Raw genomic sequence first — 13361 nt, 5'->3', positions numbered from 1 at the left:
GAGCTTTGTCACTTTAATTGCAACCGATACAGGGATATGATTGCAATATGTGAGGGTCCACTTTAGCTTGTAATCTTTTTTGGTTGTAATCAATCGGTACGAAGCCAAGATGGGATCTTCATCACCCGCTCCCTCAAATTGGTACAAAAAACCTCACGTCCGCGTATAACCTCCACTTCAAACACATTCGTCTTCTGATCAACCTCTATTGATGCCTTCAAAGGCACGTCAGGAATAACAATAAGATCATCAATTTGAATATTTGCACTAACCACATCCATCTCCTTCTTCTCTTGTTCCGAGAAATCTTTGGAGTTTAGTTCGATTGCATTCTCAGATTCATCATCCTTAAGCGTCTTCGTTATTTCTTTTTCCTTCCCATCGACACTATTTTCTAGGTCTAAAGGATTTTTCTCACCACAAATTTCAGACGGATTTTCTTTGTTGCAAGCATTCTCGATATCGTCTGAAATATTTTCAAGAGACCTCTGACGCTTGAATTCTTCCAACTGTATCTCCAGTCTTCGGATAGATGCTTGAGTGAATTTCATAAATTCTTCAAGGACGGAGTTCAAATAACACTCCTGAACAGTGGGTTCTCGTGGCGTGTTGGTGTATATGTTCCAATAACCGCCGTTGGTATTATCTATAAAATTATTCTCTTTCGATGCATACCAACATTGGTTAGTGTAATGATCTCTCCACCACATATTGAACAAAGTGACGGCATATCATAGGTATTTCGGAGGTATTCGCCATACGGAAGCCATTCATATCCCGTTTGAGGTGTGCGAAAATTGTAACCTGACATGTAACCAAAGAAAAAATATATATTAAAAAAAATTAAAACGAAAAGATAAAATAAATAAAAAAAAAATTTAATTTGGGTGAATCGTGAAAATTGTTCAAATTTAGAGCTAAAATAAAATAAATAATTAAAATACTCCCCGGCAACGGCGCCAAAAACTTGTTGGCCGAAAACCTACACGCAAGTGCACGTATCGTACAAGTAGTAAAGTGGACAATTAAGTCCGGATATCGAACCCACAGGGAATGTTTAATTACTTAATCCTAGACGCTAAATTCTAGCAATTATTTCAAGCCCACCCAACACAGTCGACTTTAGAGAGAATTAACTAAATTAAAAAGGCAAGCAAAAACAAGAAAGCAATTTAAAACGAAGATTTAATAAAAGTAAACAAGCCTAGGATTTTATTCTCCCCCCTATGTGATTATTATTCTCCCAATTCCTTCAATTATGCAAGTAATTAACCCGGATTATTAACCTGAGATGTTAAATTAATCATAACCCGCTTCCGCGTGTATTACGATTCTAATACTCTAGATTCAATTACTGTATTCCTACGCAATTAATTCTAGAACACAACATTAAACACAAATCTCAATAATGGCTACCTAAGAGATTAACTATATTCCTATGTTAATACCACAAAAGCTCTTCTACCACAGTTCTAATTATTAACCCGATCTTCCGATTCATGCGATTAAAATAACATAAAAGCACATAAGGTGATCAAATTCATGCACTTAATAAAACAAGTAGGAGAAATAATCCGGAATTAAAACTTGCATAAAATCATAGAAAAGGGTTCATAAATCCCACATAGGGTTTCAAATAAAATCCTAGAAACTAAAGACTTGGTTACTCGTGATTCTTATGATAAAGAAAATTAGAGAAATATAAATAAGAAAAACTATGATTGAGTCTTCGTTGATCTTCGTTCCTCGCGTATTGTGGTGTAAAATTTCCGTGCTTATGGTGTAGAGACTTATTTCTTTTATACGTTTTTCTTGATAAGGAAGTAGTGGAAACCTAATAGGAATCAATTTCCGCCACTTTCACCTATCAGAACTTGTTCTTCGATTTTCTCCATATTGGACTCCGAATGTAGGAATGTTGCGTAAATAAGAATTGTAGCCCTTGAAATTAGCTTTCCAATGCCGCAACAATCAGATGATTTGGAGTTCGTATGAGAGAGATATGCTTGAAATGGTGGACACTGCCAAAGCTGTGGCGAGATTCCTTCTTCCAATTTGATTTATTTCCTTATTTGCAACTTTTTCCTTTCTTTTTTATCTTTTTTTTTTTCCTTCATGGACATCTAATTCTCGTTTTCACCTATAAAACACAAAATTAATCAATTAAAGCACAAATATAATTAAATCTAAACAAAATATCCACGTAAAGTAAACGTATTGAGCGTAAAATCTACACTCAACACTTATCAATTATTTTGATATTTCTCTGATATTTTAAATTAAGTGGTTTAGTATGTATATTGTCTTCTAATTCTACCCAAGTCCCGATTTGCAGTTTGAGTTCTTCGGTTATTACTAGCAGAGTAAAGCTTGTCGAACTATAGCTGTGTAAAAGTCATGTCTTGGTTGGTGCCTGCATCAATCGTACTCTCTCAAGATTTACACTCAATCCTAAGCTCAAATCCTTGATACGGGGTAGAGTTTTTTGAAATGCTTTTCAAATATCAATTAATTTGCTTCATTTATTTAAACCTGAATGAATGTTTCTCTCACAACACAAGGTTTATATTTTAAAATAAATTTATTTTTATCTTGCCGATGATCTAATACATGTACTTGTTCATAATGTGTCATAATATTACAAAAAAAATGGTTCTTTTTGAGTAGTGTAAATCTGTGTCAATGTTGTATTTGCATTGGGATGTACTACAATCCCTTCTCCGAAGGCATCAGGCGTATATAAAGATGTCGAGTTAGATAAATGCCTCTGCAATTTCATTATTCGTTATTAACACAGATAAAACTAAAATGTATAGGGTGTACTGAAAATGCCCTTTCTTGACTACAGTTTCTAGGATTTAGTATTTCGCTTTATTTATTATTTCTTTGCTCTTGTCTCGTCCACTTATATTGGCAAGAAAAATACAAGAAACTCGAAAGTTGTATTGGAGGGCAATTAGAGATTATCTTTCCATGTTTCTTCACTACACTTATCTCTCGCCATTTTCGCTAACAATTTATGTGTTATTCGCAGATAATTTTATTCTATGAGGTCCAAAATGATTAGTTTGGTAATACAATTATTGAATTGGTTTTGACAAGTGCAAGTTGTGACGTGATTCGGGTCATTCATAGCTAGAGTTTTCAATTGACTTCAACTTCTTCTTTGGGTTGAAACATCGGGTAAATTCATTAATTAACTATAGAGTTTATGGTATTGATTTCTGAAATTATTCATTGTAGTTAAGTTTTGGGTTAACTGCAAAAAATCCCCTAAACTTTGGACGTTTTTGCGCTTTACCCCCTGAACGGAAAAAAGTTGCACGAGCATACCTCAACTTACATATTTTTAGCACCGATTAAGAAATAGTCCATTTTTGGACATTTCTGGCCGGAATCAAAATCACGTGCCTTGCACGTGAATATAGCAGGGTTAAAATAGTATTTTCCCCTCAACCCCCTTTTCTATCTCCCGCTAATTCTTCTTCTTATTTTCCCTCCATTTCTCTCCCCCCCCCCCCCTTTTTAACACAATTTTGCCCTAAATTAAGAACCTGCATCTCCCTTCTTCCCCATTTTCCCTCTTCTCGCACGCGATTTGAGTCCCAATTCGTGAATGGATTTGACATGCCACTGTGGAAGAAAGCTAACCATGAAAACTTCATGGACTGACCTCAACCCAGGAAGGAGATACTCCACGTGTGAAAAATATCGGGTAAAGTTTCTTCTTTTTTCTTCTGATTTTGATTTCGCAAGACATCTATATTCATTCTTTTTTCTTCTGAATTTGTTCTCTTTTTTTAGCAAGTTGGGGGTTGTTACTATTTTGCTTGGATTGATCCACCTATGTGTGAAAGAGCTCGTCAGATCATACCTGGTTTGCTTCGTAGGATCAACAAGCTTGAAGAGGACCTGAAGAAGAAACAAGAAATGAAAAAATGGCTGTGGATTGGAATGTTTGTTTCATCGTTAATTGTGTATTGTTTTCTGTAAAGTGATATAGTGGTTATGTATTTGGGTGTTTGGAGTACTCTGTTTTTCTGTTAGAAAATGGTTAGTTTTGATGTAATGGCTGTTTCTAATGAATTAATGAAATTTAATTGTCAATTTGAGCACTCTATTTGTATGTCTATTTTGTTCTTACTGAAATTTAGTTGTCTGTTTTGTTCTTAAAAAAATTGACTTCTTTGTGTTGCTATGTACTCAATTCAGAAACATCAACATAATGTAATAGAGAAAAACAAGTTTAATCCATACAAAATAACACATGTTTAATCCATACAAAAATTCTACAAATCATGATGACTACAAAATAACACAAGTTTAATCCAAACGATGCAGGTTTCATCCACCTAGTGGATCCACAAAAAGCAAGTTTAATTCAAAAAAACAAATCAGACAAAATAAATGGATGATTTTTTGGTTTAGGTGTTTGATTGTTGGGTGCTTGGCATTGTGAGCTTCTTGTTGTATATGTCTATCATCATTGCCTTCATTGGCTGAAAATGAGTCAATGGATAAGACTGCTGGCTACTTGACAAGATTGTTGAGTGCTTGAAATTGCTTCCAACTGCACTCTTGTCTGTAACATTTGAATTTCTTGATTGTTGAGTGCTTCCAACTACAGCCTTGCCTTTGTCACTTGCATTTTTTGATTGAACAGGTGGCTGTGATTGTTGACTGCTTTCAAGTGTACTTGGGGCTGCATTCTTTGAGGAAAAAAATGGTCTCCTTGGTGTTCTTGCTTTGAGTATCCCCAGACTCTTGTTGGGCCCTTTTGTAGGTGGATGTGATTGTTTCTTCTTGCATGTTCTTTTAGTTGGAGCATTCTCTTCAATCTCAACATTGCTTTCAATATGCACTTCACTCTCATTTTGCATTTTATTGACATCATTGTTTTCAGCCTGCAAAAATATACAATAAGTCAAAATCATGTAGTCAAAATCATCTATTTTACAATTCAGCACACACTTACTGGAGGCATTTTCAATTCAGCATACACTTCATCAATTAAATCAAGGTCAATCTGCAAATCACTCTCAGCATTGTTTTCAAACTGTAAATCACTCCCAAATGTGCTTTGAAACTGCAAAATTATAGAGTAAATCAAGATCAACATAATTCAATATCTTACAACTTGCCCTATGATGGTAGACTTACTGTAGGTATATGCATTTCATCATCCTCTTCATCAAGTAATCTTAGTCCACCTTGAACCTATTAGGCAAAAGTATTAATGGTATAATGGTAGACTAATTGTACCTCAATAAGAATAATCTATTAAATCATTACAATTACCTTATCCACTGGTCTCTTGCCTCTTCCTCTTCTGGTGACTGGTAACTTTGTTCTTGTTGGAACAACTGTAGGCTTAACAGTTTCAACTCCACTTGATTTTGTTGCAGTAGGCATAAAAGATTGAACTCCACTAGTTCCAACATCAGTCTTCTTTTCTTTTCTCTACAAGCTCATAACAGTATATAATTACAAATAAAGTCACATAAAAAAATACTGAAAATACTTAATTAATGTAAGGCTCATACCTTTCTTTTGGTGGTGGTTGGTACTTGGCCAATTCCACTAGCTTTCCTCAATGGACATCCCTTTGCATTATGTCTCTTTTCTTGACAGTGGCTGCATGTCATAATCACACCTTGCCTGCCCATCTTTCCAATCTTTGCTATACCTTTGCTAGTTGCTGTTGGTATATCCTTTGGCCCATTAGCTTCACCAGGTTGTTTTCTTCTAGTGTTTAGCTTTGGTCTTCCTGGCATCTTTTCAATGTCAGGGGGAAGCAATTTAGGCTTTCCTGATTGTGGCCAACTTTCATGGCCATCAAGTGTGTCCATCAGATGGTTATAGACCCTCAAATAAGTTTCTTTTCTGTAGAAGTTGTCCACATAACTTTCAGGTAAATAGCCCATATGAAACATCCCTGCAATTGCATGTGCACAGGGGATTCCACTGAGTTGCCATCTTCTACAGCTGCAGGTTTTATCTCCTAGATTCACTTTGAACTTTGAACCAAAACAACCCTCCAGCTCAAATTGATCCTTCCCATTCCAGTGTGCAATAAACTCTATTGCTTTCTCTTTTGAAACATCCAGCTGCTTTTGGATATTAGGACATATTTCCCCTCTGTATTTGGCCATTTTATCCCTCTTCACATGAATCATTTTCATCAAAATCATCCTAATAGCTTCTAACATGTCAATTATGGACAGAATCCTAGGCCTTAAAATCAAGGCATTGAAACTTTCACACATGTTATTCAGCAGAGTGTCACACTTGGAATTGCAACTGAAATATGCTCTAGACCAGTGTGCTGCTGGCCTTTTGGCAAGCCATTGAAATGCTTTTTTTGTCTTTTGCAGCCAACTCCCTCAATACTTTGTCAAAGTCAACAACTCTTGAAGCCCTTGCAGCTTGCCACAAGATATTTTTCAGAGCTAATCCTCTGTGTGAGAGCTTGAAGTTGCAATACAAATGCATCACACAGAATCTGTGCTCACAGTTAGGCATCACCATATCAACTGCATCAACCAATCCCTTTTGTTTGTCACTCATAATAGTCCACAGACCACAGTTTTCTATCTCCAAATCTGTTTTCAACAGCTCCATAAACCACACCCATGAATCTCTCTTCTCCTTCTCAACAACTGCATAAGCAAATGGATAGATACCATTATTGGCATCTATCCCCACAGCAGATAATAAAATCCCCCCATAAGAGGACTTCAGGTGGCAACCATCAAGGAAAATTATGGGTCTACACCCCTCTAGAAAGCCCTGCTTCAGTGCTCCCCAACATAAGTAGATTCTTTTGAACTTCAGCTTGCCTCCATCATCTCTGGTCTTGATTCTAATTGTGGTGTTAGGACTACATCTTCTTATTTCTTCAGCATATCTCCAAACAAGCCCATATTGTTCCACACTTGAGCCAGTGTTCATTTCTGTAGCCTTTTTTTTTGCCCTATACACTTGGTGTCTACTGAACAACAGCTTACAGTCCTTCTGAGCAACACTCATCATTGAGTCAACTGGCCAGTTTGGATCACTTCTTAATTTGTCCTGATACTTGTTGGCCAACCAACTAGAAGTAGCACAAGCAACTTTCTCTTTTCTATTACACTCATGGACTGCATGTATGGTTTTAATTTGTAGGGTGGCCTCACCTCTCATATTTGATGCATAAACATTCCAAGGACAACTTTCATGTTTGCATACTGCTTGAACTCTGTTTTTCTCATTCTTTGAGAACTTAATGTCTCTGCCATTTATAACAGCATGTTGTTTCACAGCATCCCTGAAAGTGTTCATATCAGAGAAGCAGAGACCAAGTTGAAATTGAGGATTGACCATGTCCACTGTAGGGTTGAAAACAGGGAACTTATGATGTGTGAATTGGTTTTTTTTGGGAGTGAATGCCACCTCTTCATGAACCACTTTATTCAGTCTCTTAGATCTTCTAGTGGTCTTTTTGACAGTTGGACTGTCTGCTGATGGTTTATGACTTAAGCCACCCCATTCTACACTGAAGTCAACATGGTCATCATAGTCAACATCATCATCAGATTCAAACCATTCACTGTCAACCAAGAAATCACTATATTCTGAATCCTCCCCAAGGGATTGCACATCACTGCCTCCACTGTCATTCATATCAATCAAACCATCATCAAAATGGTTCAACTCAGGCACACTATCAGAATCTGAGGCATCACTAGCATTTTCATACACATCAGGCTCATCATCATCTCCTGCATAACCAACTGGTTCATTTACTTCTGGAAATTGTGCAGATGACTCACCCAAATTCTCATTGCCTGACTCTTCAACGCTTTGATGTTGAACATAAATTGCAGCCACCCTTTCCTCATCAAGAAAGTGCACTAAATTCAATGTATCACTATCGCCTTGTAGCAAAACTAAATCATCACACCCATGTCTACTGTGGAGGAACCCAACTACATCTTTCAAATCTAACTCCTTGGCCATCTCAGTAAGCTCTATCATAGAAATTTCATCCACTGAGCAGTAATCGAAGAAGTGAATATCTCCAGCCAAATAACACCTTCCACTGAGGTTTAGAAACTTGCCGGAATGATACATTTTGATTGTGAAGTGTTCACTATTAGGACCTGGATTATAAAACACAACAACAAATAACTAAGTCAACAACTGTAAATAAAAAAATTGATTAAACAATAATAAATAAATAAAAATGGCCCACAAAGTGGTCCAGAACTTGAAAAAAATCAATAGCAGACAAACACCAAGAATGTCTTGTTTCCATATGCTTTAAACCATTAAAAAACTGGGCACTTTAGTATTATACTCTATTTTCATTGTCGTTTTCGACCTAAACTCGACAACCCAACATAAAAAATTGGTTCTTTTCAAAAGTTATAATAAGACATGGAAATCAACAAATCAAACATCATACTGTAATCTAGAACATCACTACTGGCTTGTCGCAACCTCCATACCATCTTGCACTTCAGGAGCGGACAGAAATCGACCCAATTTCGCAGAGATAGAAAAACCCTAAATATTTCGTAAAGGGGAAAAAACTGTTGTGAGTGAATAATAAGAGTGAAGAAGAATAAACGTGAGATAGAAAGGGGGGTTAAGGGGAAAATACTATTTTACCCCTGCTATATTCACGTGCAAGGCACGTGATTTTGATTCCGGCCAGAAATGTCCAAAAATGGACTATTTCTTAATCGGTGCTAAAAATACGTAAGTTTAGGTATGCTCGTGCAACTTTTTTCCGTTCAGGGGGTAAAGCGCAAAAACGTCCAAAGTTTAGGGGATTTTTTGCAGTTAACTCTTAAGTTTTTCATACTGATTGCAGTACATTCTCTGAAATTTATAGTTGTATGATGCAGTTAAGTGATCAATTAAGCCTGTAAAGTTAGTGATCTTATTTTTATTAGTTGATATGAACATCATGATTTTGGTTTGTGCACATACTGATATGTGTTTCCGGCTCCTTTCTACAGATATCAAATATTTCGCTTCGACACCATCTCATATATTTTTTTTATTTTTTTTGTTTTTGTTTCGTACAGTAATATCTTTAAGCTTCTATTATGACTTGCGAGGTACATTAGAAATCAATCTATGGAGGTAAACTCAAAAAAATTTCTCCTAATTTATGCATGTAGTGTCACAAAAATGTCAAATAGTGATAGAAGAAATTCCATGTCTCACTTGTTTTCTTTGCTGTAATATGATTACCAACAATAAACAAGATGCATTAGACATGAGTTGATGTCCTTATAGATTTTCATGTTTGTAATATTTTATTACATCTTTTGTGTAGTTAGTTGTAAAAGGGGAGTAGAAGTAGCACCCAAGCCAGCGAGCTCGGGTGTCCCTGAACAAATGTTGTTTTGTATGTTGCTACATAGGCTTTTTATATCTAACTAGTAATTGTGCCCGTGCGTTGCAATAAAACAACATTGTAATAAAGAAATAATAGTAAATAATAATTTAAATAAATGATAGTAAAAATTGTAATAAAAAAATCTATTAAATAATATTAAAGTTACATTATTATTACATTATTTTATTGTAGCACATATATTTTCCATCCTACAATGTATATGTCGCTATATAAAATTTATGCTAAACAACAAATAATACAAATTTAACAAAGGGGACGGATAGTTCAAATACCAATTGTTTCTCACTTTAATACCATCTAAATAAAAAATAGATAATGACATGTAAACCCTTAATGAAAAACAATATCAATTACATAAAAAATATCATCTAAATAAAAAATAGATAATGGCTTCTTCTTCTTCTTCTTCTTCTTCTTCTTCTTCTTCTTCTTCTTCTTCTTCATCAGTTTAAATAGTATACAATCTGTAATGAAGTTGAGATCATGGGGTTCTACTATGAAGAGTCATGTAGTGGGCGGTTAGGATTAGGAAGAAGATTGAAATCGGAAAGAGAATAAAAAAAAATACAAAAGGAATTAAAAAAAACAAACAAAAGAAAAACTCATATAAACGGTTTGAGATACGCTTTCATATATAATAATAAATGGATTTGTTTGAAAACTTAGTATGCTACATATGTCAGTGAACATGGAACCTAGAAAAGGAAAGGTGTTATTCTAAATCTATTTGGCAAACATAATTCTAAATGAATCGAGTTCTTTTCAAATATAAAAATATAAATTTAATGTTAAAACGATAAATGCCAGAAATATGAGCAATCATTCGTTACTTCTCATCGATTAAAACATCACAATGTTATAAACTCGTTGATGCCGCCTTTCAAAAGTCAAAATTGTTTCCGTGAAAGATTCTTCATGAAGAAGAGATACCTCATTATTGTTGCATAATTGTACATAATAGTAAAATAAAAAGAGATACCTCAAAATTATAGATGAGTACGTACGTACTGTGAGTTAGTTTACATAATTGTAAACTAATTATACGTGATGATCACCTTGTGCATCGTGATTGCCCAGGTAAATTCCTATTTCATCAGCACATGCATCACAACGCACGTTTAAGTTTGTTGCCTCTGGGAATGTACAATTAATGTATTAATAACTTAATTACGCAATCATGAATGAGGTGTTACATAAAACCTATATGGAATGAAAAAAAGAAATACTTGAAATGCATATTTGGCAGAAAGCAGATGAAGAGTCTCCATTGAAGACTGAGTGGCACTATATGTTGCAAACCATAAATCCATCTCTGCCCTTTCCGACAGCAACTTGTTAATGCAAATTATATGAAATTATATTACATGATGATTACGTACATACAGTACTGACAATGCTTAAAAACAATGTAAATACAATAATAAAAAAGATTATAGTGAAACATATGTATGCAGTTTTTCATTTATGGAATCTCATAGGGAATCCATAAATTTGTATAGAGGTTGATGTGTGATGATGAATGGGAATGGGAGGTTTTTTATATTGAGAATTGAGATGAGATCGTGTTCTTGTAGAGGTTTATGAAGATCGTGGGTGTCATATGAATTAGATGTATGGAGCAGTTAAAGAAACATCACGATAATTTTACTCTTTCTTGAGCTTCTTTTTTTAAATTTAATCTATTTATAATGTAGTTATTCAGTTTATTATTGGTGACCATGAAATAAGGAAGTTTGTTTTTGTATTTGAAATGGCTCGCGGTAGGATTCGAACTTAGGACCTTTTCATCTTGTCTGGCTCTAATACCATATATAGGACTTGACTAGGGTGAGACCACCTGTGTTCTAAACTTATATGAGATATGCATTAATCACCATTAATTTTCTAAGATTAAATCTGGACCCTAGGAAAATAACATAACTTATTTTCCCAAAAATGAAGTACTTTACCAAATTATCCTTCGATTATTTTTTTTATTAAATTAATATAAAATAGATTAACATTGAATTGTCTAATTTACCCCCTACTATATTTTAATTAAATAATTAATTTAAATTCATTGTGACCGATTTTATTTGATAAATAATAAAAAAAAATGCATTCATTAGTACATTCATCACTCCTAACCATCCAAGCACATTAACTTATTATGATATATTTAACCATAATTTTATAAATACTGTTAAATAAAATATTAATTGCGACATTCATTATTATTAAATGATATTAAATAAATTATTAATAAATTTAATATAATAAAGTTTGAAAATATAAAGAATTGCAGTTCAATACGCCAAACATCTATCATTAATTATATAATATTATAAATATTAATATACTCCACCATTTAAAAATGTAAAGAATGCTCAATTAAATATAAAAGAATGCATAACTTAATCCAAACTCACTTATGTTATTAAATCAATAGTGTGACAAATCAAAATAAAAAATAAAATAATATGTTTATTTAGAAGAAGAAAAATTATAACTCATTCGAATTAGTAGTTTTCTTACTTTAAAATAAAATTTTATACTACAAATACTATATTGAGAATTTTCTTTTAATATTTAATTTAATCAAATAGTAAGATTTGAATCGATTAAGCTCAAATCTTTTCAATTAGTAAACATTATTCAAATAGTTGAATCAATTGCTTAACTATTGACATAACATGTTACATAATTGATTTAACTATTTATAAGTAATGTCTAATATCTTTTTAATTCAATTTTGTAATAAAAAATAAAAAATTTAATTCCTAACACATGTAAGAACCTAATCGTAAATCGTTATATTTTATCAAAGCGTAATATTTGAACCAATTAAGCTGAAGTCCTTTCAATTCGTAAACATTATTCAAATATTTGAATCGATTAAGCGCGCTCAACTATTGACAAAAACGTCTTAATCAAATTAACTATTATTAACTAAAGTGTAATACATTTTTAATTCAATTTTATCATAAAAAAAATAATTCCTAAATTACCTAAGAATCAAATCATAAGATTAATTAAAGCGTATGATTTGAATCAATTAACCGCAAGTCCTTTTAATTTGTAAATATTATTCAAAATTTTGAATGATTAAGTTCAACCACTGACAAGAACGTATTAATCGAGTTAACTATTTATAATTAAAGTCTACTATCCTTTTAATTCAATTTTAACAAAAAAAAAAAATAATAATTTAATTCGTAAAATCGTAAGAATCAAATTGTAAATCGCAAGATTGAATCTAACCATGAACCAGTTAAATATTACGATTTTTACGAATTAAATTTTATTATTTTTATGATAAAATTCAATAAAAAAATATATTAAACTTTAACTATACATAGTTTGATTAATACGCTATTGTAAATTATTGAGTTTAACCGATTGAAATATTTGAATATTGTCTACGAATTGAGATGAGTTGAGCTTAATTGATCAAATCTTTGAATATTGTTTTTTAATTGAAAACACATGAGTTCAATTGATTCAAATATTACGATTTCATTAAATCTTACAATTTACGATTCAATTCAAACTTCAAGTTCTTTCGAAATTCATTATTAAATTACACGAGTTGATCAACATTTCCTTAGATTTTTAAATTATATTATATAAAGATTTGTTAGTATGGGATATTTTTAATATATAATAATAATTATATGAGAATTAATAATTTATTTAACATTATTTGTATAAGTTTTATAATCATTATACATTGTAGCTTGGTGATATATATCCGTATTGTTAGTTTATTGCCAATTATGTTGTGTCTTAATGGTAAGTATTCTTGTATGTTTTCAGATGGTCACAAGTTCGAATTCAGGTTTATGCAATTTTGGATTGGTGGTTTAATGATTTTTACGAATAATGATATAATTGACTTTATAAATTTTAATTCAGCAATAAATATAGATTTAAAATTGCATTAAAATAGAGAGGGTAAAATTGACATTTC

General features: G+C 32.8%; 1 protein-coding gene and 1 pseudogene across 1 annotated transcript; both read right to left on the bottom strand.

Moving 5' to 3' along the window:
• Nucleotides 1-4270: 4270 nt before the first annotated feature.
• Nucleotides 4271-5439, bottom strand: LOC148768040 (uncharacterized). The gene is made up of 4 exons (XM_088822837.1): nucleotides 5299-5439; nucleotides 5161-5217; nucleotides 4976-5086; nucleotides 4271-4904 (listed from the first exon to the last, which is right to left on the bottom strand). Exons 1-4 carry the CDS (start codon nucleotides 5410-5412, stop codon nucleotides 4425-4427), a joined length of 762 nt encoding a protein of 253 aa, XP_088678963.1. The 5' UTR covers nucleotides 5413-5439; the 3' UTR covers nucleotides 4271-4424.
• A 4-nt stretch (nucleotides 5440-5443) lies between these two features.
• LOC105977257 (uncharacterized) lies at nucleotides 5444-8830 on the bottom strand (annotated as a pseudogene).
• Nucleotides 8831-13361: the final 4531 nt, after the last annotated feature.

Source organism: Erythranthe guttata, chromosome 9, assembly GCF_056151865.1.
Source record: "Erythranthe guttata isolate IM_541 chromosome 9, IM_541, whole genome shotgun sequence".
NCBI lineage: Eukaryota > Viridiplantae > Streptophyta > Magnoliopsida > Lamiales > Phrymaceae > Erythranthe > Erythranthe guttata.
This window is presented reverse-complemented; position numbering and strand designations above follow the sequence as displayed.

What these genes read in the sequence shown, in the direction of transcription:
- LOC148768040 (XM_088822837.1), bottom strand. Translation starts at nt 5,412, where the DNA reads ATGCCTACTGCAACAAAATCAAGTGGAGTTGAAACTGTTAAGCCTACA. An exon ending in GCAAGAGACCAGTGGATAAG is followed by an intron (nt 5,218 to 5,298) that starts GTAATTGTAATG and finishes TTTGCCTAATAG; the next exon opens with GTTCAAGGTGGACTAAGATT. An exon ending in ATGAAATGCATATACCTACA is followed by an intron (nt 5,087 to 5,160) that starts GTAAGTCTACCA and finishes ATAATTTTGCAG; the next exon opens with TTTCAAAGCACATTTGGGAG.